We start from the raw sequence: 25,100 nt of genomic DNA on the forward strand, positions 1-25,100 counted from the left end.
ACAGAAGGGAAATTCATCAAAAGTTTACATTTTTTGCAAATCTACCTAACCTCACTTTAGTGATAGCACATGCATTGTTTTGGTTTTTACGAAATTTTCCTGCAATGGTGCCGAGTTGTGAAAAAATCGAGGAAAATAGAATGGAAGTGGATCAAAGGAATAAATCTCATTTACACACAGTTAGATTCTACACTCCTCAGCCACGGGGGATAAGCTGTATGGCATATAATGCTGAAAAGGAGAAACTTGCCCTATCGAGGTTAGATTTCGTGGATTTATTTTGTTTTCTTTCCACCCAAAAAGGCCGGAAAATACGTAATTTTCCTTTGTATTTCGCAGAGTGGACGCTTCTGTGGAGTTGTGGAATGTTTCAGGGACTCCCTTTATGGAACGGGTAATTTTTGGAGCCCCAAATGCATCGGTAGAAGCTCTCGTGTGGCTTGGGGATAATTTATTCTCCGCCGGTCTTTCCGGAGAGATTGTGCATTGGAATTTACGCTCATTGGAGCCACAGCAGAGTCTCTTGGTGACTGGAAGTTCCATATGGTGTATGGATGTACATGGGAGCACCCTAGCAGCAGGAACTGAAGAGGGATACCTCAATATTTGTCGCATGGAAGACTTTCTTGTCTATGAGAGAGCTTTTGATAAGCAGGAAGGGCGTATTTTATGCTGCAAATTCGCCCCATCTGGAGAATTCTTAGCAACTGGATCAGTAGATACTGTCCGTGTGTGGAATGTACAGAATGGAAATGCAGTTCATCGCATGACACTGTCCCGGGTTGAAATGAGGAAAGAAATCATTGTTTGGGCTATACAGTATCTTCCGGGAAATGTTGTGGCGTCTGCTGATTCAGCAGGAAGGATTATTTTCTGGGATGGAAAGCTTGGGAGTCAAACAGAGTGTTATCAAGCCCAGAAAGCAGATGCTCTGTGTTTGGCAATTAATGAGGATGCAACGAAAATCTTCATTTCCGGAACTGAGCCAGTTATCCGGAGTTACACGCTCACATCGATGAAAAAGGATAATCACGTTGTGACAAAGTGGGTAAAGTCCGTTGAGAAGCATCTGCATACCCACGATGTGAAAGCATTGGCGCTGAATGGGAATAATCTCTTTTCCGGAGGTGTGGACAGTCACCTCGTTGTTTCAACCTTCTCACCGACCTCATCAAAGAAATTCGCTCCCCTGCTGAGACAATCCTGTGGGGAAGTAACACAGAATCGTCTTTTACTCCTCAAACATCGCAATCATCTGGAAATCTGGCAGTTGGGCTCCGTTAGAGAATTCCAGAAATTACAGAAACTCCTTGAGCTCCAGAGTCGCGACTCAGAAGCAATGACGTGCTCAACACTCTCACCTAATGGGGAAATTCTGCTCTACTCCACCGATACACAAATTAAGGCTTTTCACTTTGATTCCAAATGCCAGCCGGCACTCCTGAGCCCAATTAAAATTATCACTTCACAATTTTCCCCGTGTCTTCATGCTATCTTCTCACAAGACTCCAAGATGGTTTTCCTGGTGAAAAATTCCGGGGAAGTGGATATTTTTGTTGTTACAAATCAAATGGATTTTGATCATATTCAGACCATCGATACGCACAAACGTAAGTAAAAAGTTATTGAAAAAATATTCTATTAATGCAAATTAATTAGAAAGCTAAGTTATTCTGTCTAAAAATTAACCCAGATATGCTCGCATGAATTTTTTTAAATTCAAAATTGTGTAGATAAGTCAATTTTTAATTTTAATTCTCGAAATTTCGAAGGAAAAGTTCTAAAACTTCTTTTAACAACATAAAATCAATTTTTTGTAAAAATAAATAAGTAAAAATTTTTTGTTAATGATTTGGAGAATTTTCTTTGATTCATGTTATTTTTTTTTTCTGAAATTAATTTGTAGGACAGCTTTTTTTTTTCTTTTTTTGGAAATATTCTGGATTGGTGAGGGATATAATGCTATTGTAATTTGTGATTATGCTGGACTCAGATGGCTTAACAGCTGCAAAGCTTTGCCATTCTTATCCTGGATTCCTTTGCATTTGTTTATTTTTGTAAAATTATATTCTATGTAAAAGGATTCCAGTTGAAATAAATATAATCTAATCTAAAAAAAAAAAAAAAAAAATTGTCGATGAAAGCGCTTGAATCTAACAAAAAAATTTATATTATGAAAAAAAAAATCTAAAATAGAATACAAATATTATTCTACAAACCTCAATTCTAATTTATGGTGCTATTTATTTAAAATTTCGGACCAGGTCCCTCTCTTTCTGACTTGTATGCTTCCTATTTTTTTCTTTTTTTTTGCTGTATGTTTTTGATTTTCTTTTTCATTTTTTACCTCTCGCTTCTACTTATGAATTTCTATTTGTTGCTAAGCTAAACATTTTTTCTGACATTTCTTTCATGCAGAAGTTTAAAAAACATTTTCTTTTTAGTTTCTCAGCAATTTTATTAACTTTTTTGGGATATTTTGCCCCAGGAAATCGTCCGGCTCAAATAAATTAGAAAGAAGAAGAATCTTGATTTTTTCCCCAAAATTTCTAATGTATAGCACCAATATTGAAAATCTTAATTAAAATAAGTCACATAAAAAGATAAAAATATTTTTCTAAAGTACATAATGAAAATCATTTTTAAAGCTCAACGTTAGCAATTAATTTATTTTATCTTCATTCACTTGATGAATCCAGCAAAACATAATTTATCAAAACTTTTATTTTATTTGCACGAAAATTAAAATCCTCCACAAATGAAGCTCTTTTTGGCTTCGGCGAAAATCCACAAATTGATATTCTGTGGAGTATAAATTAATTTTTGCGGATGGAAAAAGCAACAAAAAAGAGGGAGGATACAGAAAGAAAATATTTGGGGAGGAGAAAGTTAAATTTTCACGTTTTTCGTGTAATTTCAAATTATAGCTGTTTTGATACTCATTCCAAATTGCTTGTTCGTTGAACGTCCTAGGTGAGGCAGAAGAGTCAACAGACGTAATTTCTCGGGACTTGGAGATGAATTTTATTATTTCTATTCTTGGGATAACATTTTCTTTCTTTTTCTTTTTCAATTTGTATAAAATAAGGGAAATTAAGTAATTTGAAGTATTTTCCTTCTTTCTCTACCAGGCATTAAGGATCTCATTCACTTGGTAACCTTATCAAATTGCGGAAAGTACCTTGCTCTGGCGGGGCTGTGCAACAGTGTGGTTGTATGGCGATTTGAGGAGGAATCACAGAGGTGGAAACGCCACATTAGCTTACCAAAGTACACAAATCCAGCCACAGCAATGCGAATTCATTCCTCATCTCTGCGCCTCGTTGTAGCGTATTTGGATGGGAAGTTGATTGAATATGATTTGGAGGAGTTGAAATTCACATTTTCCGTGCAAATTCAAGAGGAAATTCCCCAACGCCCGATCAATAGTGTCGTCCTGGATTCACGAAATCCCGATCTTTTTATTCTTCAAGATGAAAAAATGATTTTTAGCATCAAAAAGGTCGTGGAAGCAGAGGATGGCGAAGAAGGAGAGAACACGGAAAATGCCAAAAAGTCAAAAATTTTGAATTCTGCAGAAAATAAAAAATTTTCCAAGAAAATCATTCGAGAAGCAAAGGTGAGAAATTGCAATAAATCACTTTATTTGTTGATTATGTAAAAAAGAAAATTCTTTTTTTTTCAGAATTTGGCATTTCTATCATGGCTGGAAGATGAGGAAATTGTATGTGTTGAGATTCCGGAAGATTCATTGATCGAACAACTTCCTCCACCGCTTAAAATAAAAAAGTACGGCACTGGATGAGCTTTTATCAGACAAATATTGTATGTATATAATTACATTTTAATTATTAATAAAAAATTATTAATCATTCATGTCGCATTTATTTAATTTATCATCTTGAAAATTGCTGATTTTTGAAATGTTCTCACGATGAAAAGGGGTTAAAAATATTATGCTTTGCCATACAAGAATTCCAATACATATTTTTTGGTCATTATGACTACATAATTTGCATATTATGGGGTATGTTCGTTCACTTTTGTTTCAACATCCTCCCACACAAAGGGGCATTAAAGAATTTTTACTTTCCATTTTACACGAATAGGTGGGCGTAGGGGTTGAATATTGTGCGGTTGAGGGTATGTCTGTCTACCCATTGAGGGGGTGGGGGGAGGCATTGCATATAAATTCACACCAGTGCCTATAAATCATTCACGTCTGTCTCTAATGCAATGATTTAAGTGTGTTATTTATGATGGCATTCCACATCCTAATCGCCACTGAGCAGCGTCAGCACTTGGACACTCTTCGACACAGATTTGCTTGCTGTCTGCTCTCTGCCATAGTGGGAGGCACAACATTTTTTTTCGGGGTCTTTGAACAATTTTTGGTGGTGCGGCTTTAACCGATAAAAATACTCCCATACGGTTGATCCTGAATTCGAGGGCCGGGCATTGTGTAGCGTGGTGAGATGTATTTTGTAGATTTTTCCCATTGTTGGTACGTATGCTGGGGCCAGCCTACAATGCCTATATAGGAGAGTATAAGATAAGGAGGATAAAATGAAGGAAAAATTATAAATAAGGGAATTTCTTTTGAAACTCCAGTTACACTGCCCTCAAAAAGTTTCTGTGTAGGTAAAAATTGCAATTTTCAAGTGATTATATCTCCGGCTCTGGTTAACCGATTTTCACTTAACCAGTTTTAGAAAGTTCAATTTCTCACCTTTCCAGAACTGGTAAATCTTTAAAAATCGATCAAACCGTCTTATCTGGGTAGCCATTTTAGTAAAAGGCGAAATTATTGTTTTCATTTATCGAATTTTCATTTTGAACTATTTTATACTCACCGCTAGTGCTCTGATTTAGACAAATAGACTATCTATATAATAAAGAAAGGTCTCTCTAAAATTTCGTTCCTGTTCAGCTATGCATTTCTACACCGTTGGTCCGATCGTGATGAAATTTGGTACAGAGACTCCTGATACCAGGCGGTTTTTACCAACGACATTCATTTTCCCCCCAGAGCCCCCCTTCACATAGCCCCCATATAAAATTCATGCTTTTTTGACTACTTTTTGAATCTGGCGCCATAAATGTTGTGTGAAATTCACTTTTTCCCTTTGAAATATCTGTTGGAGGTTATTGCGTGGCCCATCTACATAATAAAGAAAGGTCTCTCTAAAATATGGTGTCTGTTCAGCTATGCATTTCTACACCGTTGGTCCGATCGTGATGAAATTTGGTACAGAGACTACTGATACCAGACGGTTTTTACCAACGAATAAATCTTCCATTAAATATATTTCAATTCATCACAATTCCTTTCTCCCTCTAAAATTTGCGCGAAGCGCAAGAATACCCCGCGAAGCGGGGCGAGGTAAATTGGAGCGAAGCGACAATTTACCTCGTTTTTAGAAAAGTAATTTAATTAACTTTCTAAATTTAGTTAATTTTTCAAAATAGGTCAAGCGGTTCGGTTGTAGTAGTCATTTTAATGAACCCATAGTGAATAACTACCAACAAACCTGAACAAATACTTGAATTAAAATATTAGTTATACTCTCAATTTGTCTTAAAGATAGAAAATACCCTATTTCTGCACATCTAGAAACTTTTTGAGGGTAGTGTAAATTCGACTTTCAGGTGTAATATCTCAATTTTTTTTTCCATTTTTTTGTCTTACAAGGATTTTCCATAAAATAAGGATTTCTATCTTCTAAATAAAATACAATACTCTCATTACCTGCTGAAGTAGGTGGGAGACGCCGCAGGAAGTTGCTGGTGGTGGTGGTTTGTTTTTGACTTTCATTCCTCTCATCACTTCCAGATGCTTGAATATCTTCAATGTACTTTGCCTTAACCCTTTGTAGGCATTTGAGTACATGCCCTTCGGTTTTTTCTCTTCCGCAACGACAAATTTTAACTAAATTATCATACATGTCTTTTGATACGAAGAATGAATCTCCACTTCCGGTGTACTCATAGGGGTAGATTTCGGTTTCCTTCTTGAAGCGCTCCCTAAACTCCCTGTTTATATGCCCGGGGCTGTAGAATTCATTTGTGCTCTTCTTTGCCAACATTCCCCATTTTCTTTTGTATTCGCGCCTCATGCGGTCCTCAAGCTCAACTTGCTCTCGTCTTGAAATTAAATTATTTATTAATTTTAAGATTTTAATTAAAAATGATCTTGTTTACTTACATTTTTCCATCTCGATTGATTGGCTCCATATTTTATATTTTCTCTAATAGAAATATCTTAATATTGATTAAACAATTCCGCGAGGTAGATAATGTTCAGAGGCGTAGCTAGAAATTTATTTAAGGGGGTGCTTTCACGTTGCATTCGGATTTGAAGATTTTGACAATTTATTTTAGCAAATTCTAGCGATTGAATATTCTTTTTAAACGTTTAAAGTTACTTTTATGACATTTATTGGTTTATTTCTGACGTCTAAAGTTTCTTTCCTAACTTTTCGTTTCAATATTTGAAGTTTTCGTTCTAACGTTTGAATGACTCAAAAATTTGACTTCAATTCAATTTCTTTTTCTAACCTCTGACATTTTTCCACCGTTTCTTTTTTATTACAAACTTTGATATTTTTTCTAATGCTTAAAAAATTCCTTTTTTTCAAGTCATTTTTAGCCCGTATAACGAAATTACCTCATTAATTGTAAAAAAAAAAAAAAAACGTTAAAGAACTATGCGTTTTGAAAGCTTTTTGAGAGTTCTGAACGAGGTTCTTGGAGGTGGAAATTATACTTTAAAAAATTAAAATAAAAATCATTATTTCATTCAATTTAAATTGGCTCCCTAACGTCCTACATCCTCAAGCAAAAACGCGAGAAAAATATTCTATTTTTCGACCTTTTTGGATGAAGAAATTGTCTTAAATATTTTACAAATTCAATTTACTCTTATATGGGAAGATGTTATCTACGAGATGTGGAATATATAGTGATTAAATAATAATCTAGAAAAGCTCCCACACCGCGTGCGAGAAAATGATGCTATAAGATACGAGAGGTGATTTGATGTATGAAAATGAGAAGGAATCAACCCGAGATTTCTCATTTCGTACCCACCTGCGCTCCTCCTCATCATCATACCACCCTTAAAGTCATCTTCATGTTGCGTAAGAATCCACCACTGCCACGTGAGGGGCGAATGGGGCTTGAAGCACACACACACACACAGTGAGAGAGAGAATAAATTCGACCGCCCGCCGACCTTGAGACATCCACGCCACCCATCGCCCCCACACCCCAAAAGTTTCTCCCCAGACAGACGCTCAAGTGCACGCTGGAGCTTTCGCACGCGTGTTTTTGTTGCGGAACCACAGAGAGAAGACATCCCTTGCCTTTCTTCCCCCACAGACTTTATACTCTGTGAAATATAAAGTTGTTTTAATTAAATGCTTCCACAACTTTCAGGAGTTACGTAAATCATCACTGTTACTTTTTTTTATTTATAGATATTAAATTATTATGTAGAAACGTATGCTATGTATGTAACATTATTCTTTAACAGTCATTTAGAAATAAAGAAAAAAAAATTGGTTGAATTATTTCCCTTCAACTTCTAATATTTGAGTAGCCTCGCGTGATTGCATAGATTCAAATTGCTCCCACCGTCAGTCATCTGAGACTTTTCCGACTGCAGACAGCCTCAAACCCACCGAAAAAGGGTACCACCCACACCCGGCGGGAGATTTTGTCTGCACAAGTGGTGAAGTTGTGTGATGTCGTCCAAAAAGATATAAAGCAACAGGGTATGAGTAAGTTAAATTCATTGGGGTTTATCATTGCGCTATTTTATGGACATAGTGGAAAATTTTTAATTTTCAACCCCTTTCTCTGAATTCGTGAATTTTTTTTTAATAATTTAAAGAACCCTAAAATAGATTCGGAATATGAAATGACTAATGCTAATTTCTTCGTGCAAACCTAAAATTTGACACTTTATCTAAAGTTTGACATTTATTTTCCAGTGAATGACATTGTTTTTTAACATTTGACATTTTTGTTTACTAATATTTGCCTAATTTTTACTTGAAAAATATCAAGAAGAATAAGAGCTTAATTAAGGTGCAAAAAATATTAAAATTTACTTTAAAAAGTAGAAATGAAACATCAAACGTTAGGAAACGTCAAACGTTGAACAAAAATCATTTGATAAGAAACGTCACATGTTTAAAAAGTCCGTCTAACGTCAACACTGTACGTTAAACGTTAGAATAATCATCAATCATTGAACGTTTTTTAAAGTTAAAAATAAATTATTTATTAAAATACCCATTGAATAGTTTTCTGGATAAGGGGCGTATCTAGGAGTTGGTAAAATCCCTCTTATAACGCGTGGCGTTTATTTTCTAACATTTGACGTTGTTTTAAAACTTTTTATATTCTTATTTTCGTTTTTTTTTCTTAGCCTAAAAATATTTTTTAGCTTCTAAAGAAAAAACTAAAATGAATTTTTAATTTAATCCTAATAACTATGAATACAAGGAATGATTACCCTTTTAGGGGACCGTAGAAGGGTTGCTCGGTGTGTTTTGAAGAATTGGGTGGGCAAAGTTATACGAAAGTTGGTGACTCCCCGGTATGTGTGTGTGTGCAACGTTCTATGGATCACACATGAATGAAGCAATGGGATGAGCCTCAAATTAAATTTGCCTCCTGAAATTGTGCCACCCCCGTATGGGGTGCATTGCATGCGGAGGAATCCAGGGGGTGGTGTGCTACCAAGAGGAAACTCGTTAACTGCCTGCGATTGCCACGGCAACGACGACAATGTAATTTCCGTTCATTCCTCACAATTTCATTATCTGATGGAGACAAAGTTACACTCTGTGGAAAATAATCACTCAATATATCGCAAATTCGCAATCAAATTATATTTCGCCGAAATTAAGTATGTTTTGCTGGCGGGACCAGGAATTGCGCTCAAGTGCCAAAGCCTGCGGGGCAGAACCACCTTCTTTAACTATGTAGAGAAATTCACTCAACAGCGTGAGCTTATTCACACATTTTTTCACGTCTCGCGCATGAATGGAAACCGGGGGGTTGTTTTTACGTTATATAAAGTAATTTGGTGAAAGCGAAAGTATTCATGATAGACATCCACAAGGGGGTGGGGGGAGGTTTACAATTTTGTCATTTTGTGTTCCTTTTATTTTCTGATTTTGCGAATTATTTAGTAATCTTTTTTTTTTCTCTTTTTCCTTTAATGATTAACTGAAATGTGAAATGAGCAAAACTCTTTATGAATTTTTGTTCTTCTAATTTCTCAAACTCTGGAAGATTGTTTTACATTATTTGATACTCACGTTAAATAACTTTCTGAGGATGCTGACAAGTTGAAGTATCTCCCTAATTTTATGCGAAGAAGTTACACAAAGACCTAATTTATCTTTGCAAAGAAGGCTCACCTTTGTAATTAATTTCCACCACTTTTATATACTCTCAAAAGGCGAAAAGGAAATCAAAGAGAAAATTAAGAAGTACATAAGTCTCACGACTTTTAATCCATCACTCGTGCTCTTAAATGTCGTATAAATCGATATGTTAAAGTTTTCCAAACTTCCGCTTGATATTAAGTTGGAAAATCTTACAAATTATTTTTTAATTTAAAATACAAATTAACTAAAATTAATTGAAAAAAAAGAAATATTAAACATAATCATTTGATGCACTCACAACCCCTCAACTTCTGTACGTTTACTACGCCCACCCACAATCCAGTTGAGACGATTTATGATTATGGATAACTTTTCTCATGCGACTGAACACTTTTAGTAGCCTTTTTCCAAGCTAAATAAATTTCACTTTTACTCGAAAGGTTAATATTCTATGCTTTGCCTTTTTAGCTGTGTCTCTTCGTTCTCCTTTCAGCCAGAATATGAATTTTTAATTCTAAAATGATTATTTTATCACGACATCCTCCTTTGTATGTCGAGACAAAGTCAAGGTTAAGCATTGATTTTCCCATAGAGATACAAAGCCACTGCCTCAAGGGGTGGCTGGGTGGTGGGTGCAGAGAGTAGGTGTAAGTGTAGGATTAAAATAAAAGGTTTGCTGTATTTCCATTAAGATAACGCAGTTCAAAAAAATGTATTTATAGAAATAAAATACATAATAAGGTGTTGATACATAAGTCTGTGAAGTTTTTTGAATGTCTAAAGATGTCTGAATTTATTTTTTCTCAACTTTTTGAAAGCTTTTCAAGATCTTTTCTTCACTTTCTCAATTTATTTTCTAGATTGAAAAATCTTTCTCCGTCTAACCTTTACCTGTTTTTCCTACCTGGGGATTACCTCATGCGTGGCAGGTAAATAGTTTTAAAAATATATAATTCCTGTTCCGATAGCTTTTTTTTAGCACGATTTATTTTTACTAAAAGCATACGGTTTTTTTTCGTATCTACCAAAAGTGCCTCCGTATGGAAAATTCAGTGAAAAATCGGTGAAAGTCCTCCCTCTTTGTGGTGATAGTCTCTGTTGAAGCTGGCACAGCTCCAGTTTAAATATTATATTCATCATCAAACGTCGAGCACTGGCTTTTGTCTTCTCCAATTTCAAACTTTTCCGTCTGCCAAAATTTCTGTGTATATACTCCGTGTCTGGGCGGGTGTCAATCGTTGAGACGTGGGTGAACTTGGGCGGAAGTTTCAGATACGAGAAAATACCTGAAGGGAGTTTTGAGATAGTCGAAAAATCTCAGGATGATTTTAGCGTAAGTTCGAGGACGTGACTAGATTGAATTCCAAGTATTCCAAGTAATACTTCACTCCTACAATTACCATAAAAAAGCCTTCTCTCTTCTCTTACTTTTCCTTCCTCCCCAAGCCTTCCAAAAATATTCACTTTTCAGCGATGAAGAAAAATCAAGAGCTTTGGATGTCTAAAGTTCTTTTTTTTTATGTATTCCAATCAATTTCTTCCTAGTCCAAACATCTCAACTTCCCCAACTCCTGGAACCTCCCCCGCCCTCCACGAGCTGTCCAAAAAGGCAACGAAACCACTGAAACTCTCCTAAATAAACAATCTCTCATGCCTATACCTTTGCGCCTCGAGTAAAACAATAAATCAAGATGACAAAACAAAAAAATATTCCTTCAGACGATTGAATTTTTCATGGCAGCCAAAAAATTGCCGTAATACGAAGAAAAGGAAAAACCATCCCATTTTCCTCCTTGATTCCACCCATTCTGTTTGGTAAGAAAAGTTCCTGCAAATTTATTTTTCCTAGAGGCGTCAAAAGATTTTTCCAGAGGTAACTTCTAGTAAAATTGCAAAATGTTTTAGATTCATTAAATTTAGGTTCGGAAAACTCAAACTTTTCTAACTTTATTGTATGAAATAGCGTGATAGAAGATTTTTTTTATTCTGTAAGCTTTTAGGGATGTATTGTAGATTTAATTTTATGTGCAACTTATAATAAAATGTGACGTTGTTTTATATAACACTTTATTGGAAAGAATAAAGTCGTCAATTGAGCGTTTTGTGTGTTATTAACAAAAAAGTCATAGCTAAAAGAAGAACATAAAAAAGAAGTTCCAATCACAATACATTGGGCAATATTTTCCGGATTATTTCAATCCTCATTATGATTTTATTGCAGGGCATATTTTTTTAATGTTTAAAAGACGCTAAAAACGGATTTAAAACAACGATTTAGGAATCTAGAGAAATTATCTAAATCTGAATCTAGAAATTAACAGTTTTAAACGTTTTTCTAGCATCAAATCTTTTCTAAAATTCAAAGCTTAATTTTTCTACAGTTTAACTTTTTTTTATAATCGGTTATTGTTTCTTTTGTAGCATTTTAGCGTTTCTCTTCTTAATGTTAAAAATTATTTTCTAACGTTTTGCATTTTTTTCTATTTTTTAAATTTTGCTGTTTTTTTTATCAGTTATTTACATCTTTTGTTACGTACTTTCTTACCTGGAAATAATATCTTTTGACCATCTAAAGAAGACCGGAACTACCTGAGCATTGATATGTTTAGTCACCCAAAAAAAGCTCCCTGGCTACCCTTCATTTTCAGAAGGAAATTTTTTTCAGAATTTCCTCCCTAAATAACTTGGCCCCATATTGGAATCATTGCTTTTGGGAAAATCCAAAAACGAAAGCGCTTTAGTGGCGTAAAAGAACTTAAGCAGACAGGGGGTGCCCTTGACAAATAAATGCGAAGCTTTCCACCCGCAGACCGACTCGTTCCTCACTAAAAATCCCGGCGACTTCAAACATGCGTCTGACGCAGTTAAAGAGGGAGTCGTAAAGATAAGCAAGAGAGAAAAAAAAAACGATTCCCATTTCATTTGATGCTCCCTATGCTGTGTCTGAAAGCACTGATAACCCATGCATTATTGTGTGGAGCCTGAAGGTTGTGTCACGCGCTTTTTTTCGTGTCTCCTCCTGGGAGTTATGATGGAGACATTTCAAAAAAGAAATCTCTTTTTTTGGGAATTTATCGTGTTTGGGTTGGGATGCCTGCAACACCTGGGATGGTAGCCGTATCGCAAGAAATCCACTGAAAGCTTTCAAAAATCCACCCTTCAGCTTCTGGGTTTTGCGGAGCTTTTGTACTCAGATGCCGAATTTTCTCGTCAATTTGCTCAATTCTCATTCATTTGTGTCCAATTTCTCCTCTCTTCTTTGTCAGTGTAGCTGAATGGTGCCAAATGTGCAAATTGGGAGGCAGGTGTAGGACGTACAATGCCATTGAGTTGAGACATAAAAATATATTTTGCCACTATTGCAAAAAAGTCATATAAAACTTAATAAAAACGACTTCAATTCTGATCGAAATCCTTTTCTTTCAATTATTTAGAATAATTTAATTGATAATAAATTGATAACGATACACAAAGGTCAGCGTAGTAAAATAATACCTACAAATAAATGAATCCCTTCGCCTGAAAAACAATTTCAATTTTAATTTGAATCCTTGTCCCCAAATGTTTTGCTCATTATACTTTTTGTGTAACGAAAAAATCGGCTTTATATGGCTTTTAGCGTCCCAAATTGACTCCCAAAAGTCATTCAGTGAAATTTTATCGCAGACAATCCTCAAGGGTGCTTCTCGGTGGGTGTTTCGTGGTTGGGCACCAACATAGCATTTGAATTTTGAGAAGGTATATATGTATGTATGTTCTTCTTTCGCATGGATTTCCTTTTTTGCGGTGAGACTGTCTGAGTCATCCGCCCCGGAGAGCACTCTTTCGCGCTTAATTAATATTCGTGTTTGGATGAGCAAGGATGCCGGGAGTGCGGGGGTGGAGTCTGATGTGAAGGGTGCATTGTGCAAGCAAAGTTCTTTGAAAGTTTTCCACACACAGTCTATGCACTTGTCTGTACTTCTGTGAGCCGTAGAGAGAAAAAAGAGGGTCGGAGGGTACGATGTTGGGGGCGGTGGATTTAAATAAAACCGTTGGCGGAAGAAGGAGGAATGGTGGTGGAGGGAATCTCAATGGTCGAGTGTGTCTGTGTATTCTGGGGGGATGTGCTATAGGAGGGGGTGGTACACGGTAAGGGAGAAGGGTGGATGACGTCGCGGGTGGGAGAGATGTCTCAAGCGATGTAGCTCTCTTGCTCTTCGTGATTGGAGAGACTCCGGGAGAAGTGGATCGATGGCAGACGGCGAGACGGCTCTCCTGATGTTCCTCGCTCTCCCGACGCCGCCGCTTGGATGCACGTGCTCCCGAAGGCATTTCGCACACACTCGCCAGCACCCAGACGGTGCAACGTGCACCCCAACCACCCGCCGAAATCCACCTACACCACACACCGTATAACCGACCTTTTCGACCTCATGGGCAGAGTTGGGGCGAGCTACACCCCCGCAAAGCCGGAGCCGGATGCAGAAACTTTTGTCTGCTGCAGACGGCTATGGTCTGTCTGTCTGTAAATCGCTGCTGGGATCAAATTATAATGTGAAAGTGGATGTAAACAGAGATCTATTTACTATATCAGACGAGTTTAATTGCATCTCATTGATAACTAAACTATTATGCAACATGATTTTTTTTCGATTTTACTATTTTCCCACAGAAATAAAATTATTCAATAGCTAAATTATTGTTCGATTTTGCCAAACAAACAAAGCATCATGAATTATGGGAATTTTGCCCAAAATAGCAAAATGATTTTTTTCTGTAATTAGATTTTTTCTTTTGGCACTTTAATGTTCATTAATTACCTAAATGAGGAAGAACTTGGTGAAGAATTTATACGTTCTATGAATCATTTTGTTTGGCAACGATGATTGATCTTTGTGCTTCATTATTAGAACTTTAAAAGAATATAGGAGCTATGGGCTATGGGCGAAACCATGTGGGGATATTTAAGATGACTAAGAAACCCGTATAACGTTTATGAGCTTGAATTAGTGCTTTTTAAAGCCTAACCATACTTCAGCGTCAAAAGACGCTGTTCGTTGTTTTTTCTCACTTGCTCCTTGTCAAATTGTATCGCGCTGTAACTGTCACACAAGAAAGGCGGTTATATAACATATATAACCGCTTGGTTAGCTCTTGATTCCCAATTTAAGCCTTTTTAAGACAGCATAAAATCGACAATTTTTTTTATTTGATTTATAGTTTATTTTTAGGCTTTTGCTGCTTAATCTGAGTCTTCTTAGGACTAGAACCGAAAACTTTTCCAGTTTGAATTTAATAATTTTAGAACTTAAAACTGAATATATTTTCTTGGTTTGAATCTAGTATGTATTTTTCAGACCTTTAGTGTTCAATTTAAGCCTCTTTAAACTGAATTAAAACCGAATAGCTTTTTCCAGGTTGAATTTAACAAACTTTTTAGGTTTTACCTACTAAAATTTAGAGCCTTTCTAGGGCTAAAAACTGAAAAATAATTTTCCAAGAATACTTTTAAGCCTTTTAAGAAGTTTTTTTTACTCAATATTTTTCCATTCACCCCTAACTTCGATGTGTAACAAAATTTCACACTGTTGCGCCCTTAATTGACTTCCACAATGGGAAAAGCATAGAGTATTTTTCTGACTTCTTTCTTTCACTAAATCCGTTAATATTCTTTCATTGCTGCTATGAGGAGAAAAAAATAACATATTCAAAGCTTCTTTGGAGCTTTAAGCTCCACGCTCCGTTTGATTGAATATTCTTAGGGGTGGAGGGGGGAGGTTTTAGCAGAACGTAGAGAAAGTCAAGAAAATTTATAGTATTCTTTGTTGGATTTGTGAGCTTTCTGGTGTCCCATTCTTTGCACTCTTGTTCTCGCGTCTCTCTGGCAAATGGATACAAATGTGGGATTAATTTATGAGTCTTGCGTATGTATTATTCTTTTTCTCGCCCCATGAATGACTTTTATTGCTGTCAGGAGATCCATTTAAATTTATATCGCATTCGCGAGCGAATAAGATGAATGGTTAAGGAGGGAAGAAGCTCTCTCGGCTAAGAGCATTGGGGAATATTCTCATTGCCCATTTACCCTTCGATCTCTCTCATATTTCAGACAATGTGACAAGGAAAATTAATCCAATAATGGATATTAATTGTGGTTCTGTGTCCACATTCATAAGAGAGAGAGAGAGAGGAAAATGACAAAAAAGTTTTTCTTAATGTGGAACTAATAGGGTGAATTGAGAAGAATAAGAATGATAGATTCGTTTTCATAATAACAGTATCTAACAAGGTATCTAATGTTGAATTAAAAGTTAAAGCAAATGAATTAAAAAATATGCATTAAAGGTGAACGTTAAAACAATTTACTTACGTAGGTAATTTTTAAAATAGATTTTGATTTTACTACAAATAGTTGGAGACTTTAATGAATCAATTTCAAGTTGTTCATTTATTCGTTTCTTAAACCAATATTGATGTGAATGTTTATGGTGGTTTGAGATTAAATTGCAGACAATTAGCTGTCTCTCAGACCCTGCTGACGCCTGTAAATTTAATTACAACTTGCCCCGACGTCGCTTCGACGCCGCCACAATCCTTCTTCGTGTGGAAACTTTTTATTTGATCAAGAACATTTTGAATCCTTTTTGTTGATGGGCAAACCCGCATGCTCCATTTGTCGGGAGACACAAGACGAGCAAAAAGGGGTAAACGGAAGTCCCAAAAGTCCTTTGCGGTGTACGAAGATTCGAAGAGTACAGTAGGGAGCTTCTTAGAACGATAAGAAGCAACTTGTTGAACTTCTTTCCAAAGCAATAAATTCATATAAACTGGATTATTTACTGTCTGACTAACTTTTGTGCCAAAAATCGATTTTTCGTGGGGAAAATGATTTTTTTTAACCTGCTTTAGAGACAGGGGCGTAGCCAGGGAGGGGTTTTGGGTGCCTAAAAACCTTCTAGAAATTCAAGTACCTAAATCAAATTTTCTTTGAAGGCTGAAATGCTAAAATAATCCAAAATCTATATAGTACCCGGCACCTCCACTGGCACCACCAGGCGTCCGCATAGATGAGAAGTTCCTTTGCACCACAGTGCTTTTTTCCATTAAAATTCTCATTTTTAATGAAACAAAATACATGGGGAATGTTAAATTTCTTTTATTATTATTATTATTCTTTTATGTTTATAAAATAATAATTGAGTAATAGTAATAAGTTCCTCATATTTTTATGTGTGTTTTCTGCTTTATTGTTGCATTTCCCTTTTTTGAAAATTTATCGCATAGGACACAGAATTTGTTTATTTTTTTCTTGCAATTTTCACTGTATTATGTTCACCATTATTTTTTTTCTTCCTATTTCATATTTTAATTCTTTCCTCTCTTTATACTCTTATGTGTTGCTTTATTTTCGCTTCTTTTTTCAGTTAAATTAAATAATTACATAAAAAACATAAATGTGTTACTTCTTTTTTTCTCCATTTCTTTCACTTCTTCTCACAAAACTCAAGAGGATTTCCTTCCACTTTTCTTTCTTGCCTGCACAAATCTCTTAGCATTTGAACCACAAAATTATGAATAAAATAATGGATCTCTCGCTTTTCTTTTTATAAATATAAGTTTAATGGTTTTCTCGATGCTAAAAATGTTTGTATTATGATTCTTCTATTTAGATTTTTTTCTTTCATTCTGCATAGTCTGATTTTTTTCATATTCTTTTTCTATGAATACATTTAAATACCTAAAAAAAAGAAGTTGCTTTTCCTCCTCACTTATTTTTATTACTTTTATCTTGTTATCTATCATTCTCCTCTGCAAACTGTGAGCAGTATTTATCAATGTTGCTGCTTCTTAGCGTACCTCTGCAAATTTCAAAAAAATTCATTCAAATAGTTATTTTTTTTCCATCGAAGTGTGTCTATTTTCTTGTTCTCTAGAAATGAAAGCTGTTCACGGGAAGTTTTAGTAGATAAGGTATGGAAGGGAAATAAACAAAAAAAAATACAATTCGGAAAATTAGTGGATTCAGCAGTTTTTTTTACTTATTGAACTAATCACTTTTCTTGGGCTTTTCTCTCTCTCTCTTTTCATTAAATGCACGAGTAATTTTTTTGTTTAAATTTCTTTACTCCTTCCTCATTCCAAATTTGTCACCATAATTAATTTAATTTAATGTCTATTTTACACTATTTACATTTTCAAAATATAATTTTTTTATTCAAAAAATAATATTTTTCTAATTTCTAACCTTTTATTTTTTTACTTGATTTTTTCTTACGCATTTTCTGATGTTTTCCTTATTTTTTTTCATTCTTTCTTTCTTTCTAATTAAGGACTAGTTCAATTTTTCCTCATTTTTAATGGAGTTTTTTTCTCTTTTTTTATTTTTAAATTCCATTCTTCCACTTTTTTTTACGTTTTTTAATTGGCTCGAGTATATACAACAATTAATATTCATTTTTTTATGATCAGTTTGTAGTTAATTTTGTTGCACATTTAAGAAATTTTCGAAAAAGTAATTTTTTAGCATGAAAATTACTTTTTTTTACAGTGAATATTGGATTGATCATGTTACTTTTCTCAATATATAGGTAATCTTTATCTGTTCGTTTAATATTGTACGGTAAATTGTGCTATTCAATATTTCAAGTTTTTCTTTTTTGACTCATCAATAATCTTAAGAGTTTATTTGAAATTTCTATGGTTATTCACTTTCATTTTTTGCGTGATTTTTTGTTTATTATTATATTGATTGAGACATCAAAAAGCAGTTGAAAATATATTTTTTTATGAATTATTGTTTTTTCCTTCTTTCTTTTTATGGAGAAAAATCTGCAAAATGTCCGATTTTGAGCATTTTCTTTATTAAAATTTTCATGTTATTTTTGTCGATATTAATTCTTTTGAAATATTGTTTTGACAAGGGCATTTTCGGATCTTAGTTTGTTTTTTTTATGATTAAGGAAATGACACAGGATATTTCTTAATCATGTCTGAGAACTTGATTGTTGGCAGAGATCTTTCTAGTTTCAAAAACTACAAAGAGAATTTGAATGAAAAATTTAAAAAAAATGTAATTTTTCAGTTTCAAAAATTCAAAAAATAATTTCTAATTCTGATGATCTGAATTAAAAAAAAACTAAACTGAATAGAGAAAAGTTTTTAATATTTTTCTGAAATCTTTTTCTTTAAAAAATTATTAATTTTCAGCTTTTCAAAATTTTGGATATTTGACGAATTTTTAAAATAATTCTTGAATTTACAAATACAAAGAAAAGTTTATTTAATCAGATTGATTCCCGCCTACGGGGGTGGATAAATCAAAGGTTTGTAAATTAAGAAATAAAGCCAGACGACTCCTTCAGACATGTTCTACTTAATGTTAGAGAACAGAATTTAAATTTTTTGAATAATTTCACTTTTTATATTACATGTTGTACTTAAATTCTTTTCTTTTTTTGACTCACGTTAGAATTTTTACGCGCCAAATGACCAGCATTCGGTGACATCTTGTCATATAGGCAAACAATTAGTTTTTCTTTTAATCCTTAGAATATTTTTGACTTATTCTGATTTTAAGTGAATTGGAAAAATGAAATTATATTGATATTAGTTTTTTTTGTCAATTTTGCTTCCTTTTTTGTTGCATTCTAGAGCGACTGAATACAATTTCTAATGCATTTTTCATGATTTCTTCTTGTTTTTTTTTATTAAATTAAATAAAGAGTTAATAACAAGTGATTTTAATAATATTAATTAAAAAAAATGAAGAAGTAATGAATTACTCTCAAATATTACAATTTTTTCTCTTTTTCATCTCATAATCTTAATTCCTTTTTAATAATAATTTTATTTAATATTAAATTGGTAATTCAGTCTTTACTCTTTAAATAATTTGTATGTTAGTGTGTTGTCGGCATGATTTCATCAAGTATTTGTCCTTTTGTCTTTATTAAAAGACTCCTTTTCTTGTTTTTGTTTTTTTAATTATTATTTTAATCCGTTGTTTTTTTTTTGTACAGAGTGAAAGCATCCGAAACACACAAATTTTGTTCACCAAATTAATCGTTTTCAAACTTTGTCATTTCATATATATATATTTTTCTTTTTTTGGAGAAAGACTTTAATTTTTTTTACAATTTCTTTAAATGTCGTTCATGTAACTTATATAGCCAATGGATTAGGAGTTTTCTCTTTTCTTTTTTAAATATTTTAAAATAATCTTTTTTTCCACCTCGATTACTTATTAATAAGAATTCTAGCTTCAAAATTTTCAAGTTTCTTTTGCCACAATAACAACAACAGTAACATCAACTTGTAAATTATTTTAATTTAATGATTTTTCTCCCATTTTTTTTCCTTACACAAGTAAAAAATACTTTCTAATCTGCATTTTTTCTTCACCTTCAGTGATTCTCGTTTGATGCTTCCTGCTGTCTTTCTGAGTTACTTTTTTGCCCATCGCTCTCGGTCGTTTTTGCGCTCCAATGTGCTCTCCGTGGTTTTCTGAACAATGTGTGGGCCTCCCCATGAGATTTCCGCCAAAATTTTTTGGGTATTTTGGCGCCAAAATAGAAACCTTTTGTCATTTAATCTATTGGTCTTGGAGATTCTGGTTGATAAATTGTTCATTTTTGGGAAGGATCACACACACGCACACACTTATTATTTGAGTTTATCCTCATTTGCTTTTCTTTTACTTTTTTTTGGTTCATATCTCGCACTTATCACAAACGCCCATGGTCGAGAAAATGTCTCACTTCACCTCGTTTTCTATCAAACTAAAGTTGCTGCATCTTAAATTCATTTACAATTTGTTTTGCTCTAGTGTCCTCTAAATTGGATTACACATTCCCAGCCATCGGTGCTTCAATTTGCCCTATTTTCTTTTCTTCTCATTTTTTTTTTCATTCTCCTCATTTAATTTAATTAGTCACGTGAGTCACGCACGAATATGTCCCGAGCATGTCTCGCTCACACACATAAATTTTCGTTAAAAGTAACAAGGTAAAAATTTTCCTATCAAAATTAATTTAGCGACTTTTAAGGGACAACTTTTTTTTCATCTTCTTCGTCGCGCCATCTAAGCGGCACGTGAGTCGGCTACGTGACCCGATTGAAGCGCTACGGTTCAGCTCCAAGTGGGTCAGGTGTGCTGACCATTTTCCACAATATTGGGCGCTGTATCGAGCGCCTGCCGGCTGTGTGTGTGAAAGTTGGCGGCAGATGACGGCAGGTTAGCCGTCATGGCGGGTGTAGACGCCCGTGATGGGCTATCCTTGGCACGCCAGAAGAACTTGAAAGAGCTAGATTTGCTCGGCTTCGACGATGAGCTAGACGCCGAAGAGCGTTGCGAGAATGCCGCCGGGCTATAGGAGGTGTCTGGAACGTCTAGAGCGGTCTTGTTGGGTGGAGGTCGGATGTAAGTCCTCGTGATCTCCGTCTGTAATTAAAGAAATTGAAAATTAGTTGCAAGAATGACTGAATGAATAAATATTTAAAAAAAAAACATTAATTATAATATTAAAAATATGAAAAAGTTGCTTTCTAAGCCTAAATTTTTATGATTAAGCTTTAGTTCTTCTTAAGGTCAGGCTTTTAAGATTCTAAAGTGAGTTTAGGATGAAATTCGTAAAAATAGTCCAAAAACGCATTCAGCATGATTTAGTCTAGTCTAAAAAAATAGGTTTGTTTTTAAAAACTTATGCCTAGTTTGATTGACTTAAACCAAGCTTAAAACATTTAATCCTAGTTCAAAAACTGAGACATAGCTTTGGACTGATTTAAAAAACTTAGATCTATCTTACAAAACTAAGGTCTAATTAAAAAAAAACTTGTGTTTTGTTCAAAAAAAAAATTAGATCTAGCTAGAAAAAAAGTAAGGTCTAGCTTATAAAACTTAGGTCTAGGACTTGTTTGTAAGACTTAGACCTAGTTGAAAAAAACATATTCCTGGCTTAAGAGTTATGCTAAACCGATTAATTTAATACATAGAATGTAATACAATTTCCTTTCATCCAAAAATTAGAAAGAAAGCAAATAATAATTAGTAATTGATAGCCCCTCTTTGGAATTCTATGTGCACCGCCTTGAACTGTGCATTGTCGTCACATACGATGTTTAATTTATCAGAAGCGACGCACGGCGATCGAAATGAATCTCTGCAGATTCACGAATGCAAAAATCTTCTCGGAGGGAAACTGCAACTTGCCGAGATTTCAAATACAAAAATTGACAATGGTTTCTACCTTGAACTAATTGCCATCTAAGATGGATCTTTTCTTTCACCGTTGCTGACACACTTTTGGAGATCAAAATGGAAAATTTTTGGTAAGGGGAATCGGGTTAAAATGCAGCTCGCCTTTTGCGACTAGGAAGCGATTTGGTAGGCATGCAAAAAAAACAACAGAAACTGCTATACGAATGAGATGCATGGGGAATGGCGTGGAGCAGACTTTTTGGCCAGCCACAGGAGAAAGACGAAGAAAAAAATGAAAGAACAAGTCAGCAAGAATTATCGACAGCAGACGAGACATGAGAGTTGAGGGTAAGAAAAAAAAACACAGTCTGGATTCTTTCAAGGGGTCTTTATCTGGCAAATTTATAGTACCTTTAGTATTGTATCTTATTAAAGAAAACTTTAGTTTTTTTTTAAGTCAGACATTAAGGTTTTTAAGCTAGGACTGGGTGAATCATAGCTGAATCCATTTTTTGAAGATTTTTTTTTTACAAATTTCAATACCCGGAGAAGATAAAACTCCTGAGTGTTTTTGCGCATCAAAATTTGTAAAATGATCCAAAAATTCATTCAACCAGACCTAACAATCTTAGAACCTTAAAAACTTGACCGTAAAACACTTAATCCCACCGTAGAAAACTTAAGTCAGCTTAAAAAAAAACATTTGCCTAGCTTAACGAACTTTAAATTGACTTAGAAAATTTAGACCTAGCTATAAAAACTTATGTCTAGGTTACAAAACTTTATTCAGGCTTAAGAAATTTATGTTGGATTGAAGAAACAAGAGAAGAATATGAAAAATTCTACAAAATTTTTCTTTTCTTTCGTATATAACATAAATTACATAAGAGACAGAAAACACAAATTTTAACCGGATAAATTCCCCTTTAAAATTCTCCTCTAGCCCATTCTGTTGGGTATGCTGAAGACGAGAATATAGAATGGGTGAGAAGAAGACAACTTGAAAAGAAGGGTGCAAGTGGAAGATATTCGATGGAGCAAATCAAATTTTAACAAGGCCATCGATTTTTTTAGCTCGCCATCAGACACTTTCTCACGACTCTCCTGGACAGCTGCATGTGCAGAAAGTGGACCTCAGGAGCCATATCCTCGAAAATTTGGAGTAAAATGTGCACAGCGTATTTTAATGAATGTCTTCAATGGCCAAAATTGCCGGGTGGAGACCCCTCGGCAATTCATTGCACAATTCAGTGATGTCTCATGTAAATTTTTTTGTGTTATCTTCAATACATTTTTTCTTGCTCTTACTCCGCATCTTCTGACGCATTTTCCAAAGTTTTTCCTTCTTTTTCTCTTCTATACGCAATATGTGATCTTTTATCATCATTGAGTCAAGGAAAAAATTTCACAATCGTCTCGCAGACGAATGCCTCATTATGTGTTTTCTCAAAGTCAATCATTTAACATATTCTCTCCTAAGAGTTCTAACTTTAGTTTTTCTCATCGTGCTCAATGAGAAATATTTTACAAATTCATATAAAATCGAGAAAATTTACTTTTCTAGGTAAATTATTATTTTTTTAGCTCACCTGATATGGAGTTCTTATGTGTAAATCTCTATCCGGGCCCCATTCGCTGTCTCCGCCAACAGGGACGTGGTGAGGACATCGAATCACATTTTGATGTTGTAGCGAATCTCTTGCCTGGATGGCATCTACTCGCATTCTTCGACTTATAGGGTTTCTGTTGAAAAGAATTTGGAAAGTTTAGAATAATTTGATCAAAACGGAAGTAACCCATGTTCGTCTCACCTGTCGTCATGAACTGACGGTGAATTGAGTGAAGTGCGGGCAGGAACGCCGAGCCGCTCCATTCCCGCGCAGCCGGGCGACTGTACCGAGAGCATCTGAAAAATTCAATAAAAATTAATCATTATTAAAAGATTTTTAAAAAGTTTCTAAAACTATTTTAGTGCTTTAAAAAGAATTTTGAATCACTTTTCTGCGCTTATTTTTCCTCTTTAACCTTTGACTCATCTAGCATGGAAAATAATATTCAACAACGAAATGTAATAAAAACATCAGTTAAAAGCTATCGTAGAGAGAAAGATGTTAATAATGCAATTTGTAGTCGAGAGAGCTTGTGTGGATGTCACACGACGGTGCACAAAATGCAAAATATGGAAATTAGCTGCAGTTCAGAGTTTCACACCAAAGAGCAATAAAAAAGGCAGGTAGGTATTAAAAAAAATAGAGTTCAGAAATAAAGTTTTGGCGAAGAATCCCCCAACTTTTAAATGTTTTGTGGTTCACCCAAAAGCCACGCGGGAAGGAAGGTTGACGGTGCAAAAAAGGACAGACAATAAACAATGGTCAACCTCTTTGGATCACTTGTGTGCAGGTGACAGGTGTTAAAAATTGAATTATCTCTCCTTTTTAATATTCACACAGCACCAGCTAAAAGTTTCTCTCACTGACATTTATTCTCTTTCCATGTGTCTCAACGTCATCTCCAAACGACCTGCGGGACATTCTTCCTACATACATAGCTCGCTCCCGCGGAAGGGAATACTAATTACGCGCGCAAAAAAAATTACAGCGCTTGGGAAGAATTGCCCAATTGTACGCCATTACTTAATAATTGATTTTAAATTACTTTTATGCAATCACGTCCAACATTCTAGTGTGATTAGAATAATAAATGCGTGAAATATATACCACCAATAAAAATATATACTTTACTATGTATGTATATAATCAATTCTGCACGAGTGAAAGCTTCGTTAAGCTTTTTTTTACCTATTTCATGAAAAGTGAAAAAATATTTTTAAGTATCCACTTCATTGTTTAATTCATTGAGTCAATTCTTGATTAAAATCCTTTCTTTTGTTTCCTTACAAGTAGTACTCTGCGTTGATACCACTGCTTTTCGGTATTCTGGGAAAAATCTCAAAAGATTTTGACATTTTATTTCTTCCTTTAATCGTATTTTTGAAGAAAAATTACTTTTTCAGAACTTATTAAGGATCTTTCTGATTGTTTTCTGGAATAACAAAAAGTCAAAATCTTACAACAACTTCTAAGTAGTGAGAAAAGAAAAGAAAAGAAAAGATTTTTATCAGAATCGACTTCAATACCTAAAGTACTCTGCGTTGATACCACTGCTTTCGAGAAAAAAGTTTGTATTAATAAAACTTTAGGGCTTTTCCAACATGTGTGGCTATCATAGCTCATTTTCTTTTTATTTTAAAACATAGATAAGTTTACTACATATTGTGCATTTTATAAAACAACCTATTGCACATATAGCTGCAACATTCTCAAAGTTATTTACTTTGAAAGACAGAACCTCAACATTTGGCTCACATTTCCACCGTCACACTCTAATTTTGAGTATCAAGTGATTGCGAAAATAGCTATTTTTACACCGATGGCATTGTATTTTTGCCATATCTTCTGATGCTTCAGCACTTTTAAAACCATATTTAATAAGAGTACTCTGCGTTGATACCACTGCTT

General features: G+C 34.5%; 6 protein-coding genes across 20 annotated transcripts in view; 4 read left to right on the forward strand and 2 right to left on the reverse strand.

Moving 5' to 3' along the window:
* The window catches only part of LOC129792578 (protein phtf), a 295,904-nt gene extending 271,156 nt beyond the window's left edge, over positions 1 to 24,748 (forward strand). For 3 of the 4 annotated variants that reach the window (XM_055831781.1, XM_055831782.1, XM_055831783.1), the window contains one exon: positions 24,704 to 24,748. The gene's annotated coding sequence lies outside the window, so the exon portion shown is untranslated. Of the gene's footprint in view, positions 1 to 24,677 lie in introns of all 4 variants that reach the window. The other variant, XM_055831780.1, reaches the window with a different exon arrangement.
* Positions 1 to 24,748, forward strand: part of LOC129792640 (univin) — a 273,488-nt gene extending 248,740 nt beyond the window's left edge. For both annotated transcript variants that reach the window (XR_008750818.1, XR_008750819.1), the window contains one exon: positions 24,669 to 24,748. The gene's annotated coding sequence lies outside the window, so the exon portion shown is untranslated. The remainder of the gene's footprint in view (positions 1 to 24,668) is intronic.
* The window catches only part of LOC129792654 (RNA-binding protein Musashi homolog Rbp6), a 154,319-nt gene extending 129,571 nt beyond the window's left edge, over positions 1 to 24,748 (forward strand). For all 10 annotated transcript variants that reach the window (XR_008750823.1, XR_008750820.1, XR_008750824.1 and 7 more), the window contains one exon: positions 24,725 to 24,748. The gene's annotated coding sequence lies outside the window, so the exon portion shown is untranslated. The remainder of the gene's footprint in view (positions 1 to 24,724) is intronic.
* On the forward strand, positions 34 to 3,876 carry LOC129792594 (U3 small nucleolar RNA-associated protein 4 homolog). Its single transcript, XM_055831805.1, has 4 exons — positions 34 to 259; positions 340 to 1,610; positions 3,132 to 3,619; positions 3,686 to 3,876. Exons 1-4 carry the CDS (start codon positions 105 to 107, stop codon positions 3,803 to 3,805), a joined length of 2,034 nt encoding a protein of 677 aa, XP_055687780.1. The 5' UTR covers positions 34 to 104; the 3' UTR covers positions 3,806 to 3,876.
* On the reverse strand, positions 4,406 to 6,234 carry LOC129792301 (uncharacterized). The gene is made up of 3 exons (XM_055831209.1): positions 6,206 to 6,234; positions 5,750 to 6,144; positions 4,406 to 4,533 (listed from the first exon to the last, which is right to left on the reverse strand). Exons 1-3 carry the CDS (start codon positions 6,232 to 6,234, stop codon positions 4,406 to 4,408), a joined length of 552 nt encoding a protein of 183 aa, XP_055687184.1.
* LOC129792661 (uncharacterized) overlaps positions 16,523 to 25,100 on the reverse strand; it is a 61,649-nt gene continuing 53,071 nt past the window's right edge. For both annotated transcript variants that reach the window (XM_055831967.1, XM_055831966.1), the window contains exons 3-5: positions 23,394 to 23,488; positions 23,172 to 23,325; positions 16,523 to 20,826 (exon numbers count right to left, since the gene is read on the reverse strand). In XM_055831967.1, coding sequence (XP_055687942.1) covers positions 20,530 to 20,826; positions 23,172 to 23,325; positions 23,394 to 23,488 — 546 coding nt within the window. In that variant the 3' untranslated portion in view covers positions 16,523 to 20,529. The remainder of the gene's footprint in view (positions 20,827 to 23,171; positions 23,326 to 23,393; positions 23,489 to 25,100) is intronic.

This window comes from Lutzomyia longipalpis, chromosome 3 (assembly GCF_024334085.1).
Source record: "Lutzomyia longipalpis isolate SR_M1_2022 chromosome 3, ASM2433408v1".
Taxonomy (NCBI): domain Eukaryota; kingdom Metazoa; phylum Arthropoda; class Insecta; order Diptera; family Psychodidae; genus Lutzomyia; species Lutzomyia longipalpis.

Excerpts from the sequence above, each read along its gene's own strand:
- LOC129792594 (XM_055831805.1), top strand. The coding sequence starts at position 105 with ATGGTGCCGAGTTGTGAAAAAATCGAGGAAAATAGAATGGAAGTGGAT. Across the intron at positions 1,611-3,131 it reads GACCATCGATACGCACAAAC|GCATTAAGGATCTCATTCAC; the intron begins GTAAGTAAAAAG and ends TTTCTCTACCAG. Across the intron at positions 3,620-3,685 it reads AAATCATTCGAGAAGCAAAG|AATTTGGCATTTCTATCATG; the intron begins GTGAGAAATTGC and ends TTTTTTTTTCAG.
- LOC129792301 (XM_055831209.1), bottom strand. The coding sequence starts at position 6,234 with ATGGAGCCAATCAATCGAGATGGAAAAAT. Across the intron at positions 6,145-6,205 it reads ATCAATCGAGATGGAAAAAT|ACGAGAGCAAGTTGAGCTTG; the intron begins GTAAGTAAACAA and ends TTTAATTTCAAG. Across the intron at positions 4,534-5,749 it reads TCTCCCACCTACTTCAGCAG|GCATTGTAGGCTGGCCCCAG; the intron begins GTAATGAGAGTA and ends TCTCCTATATAG.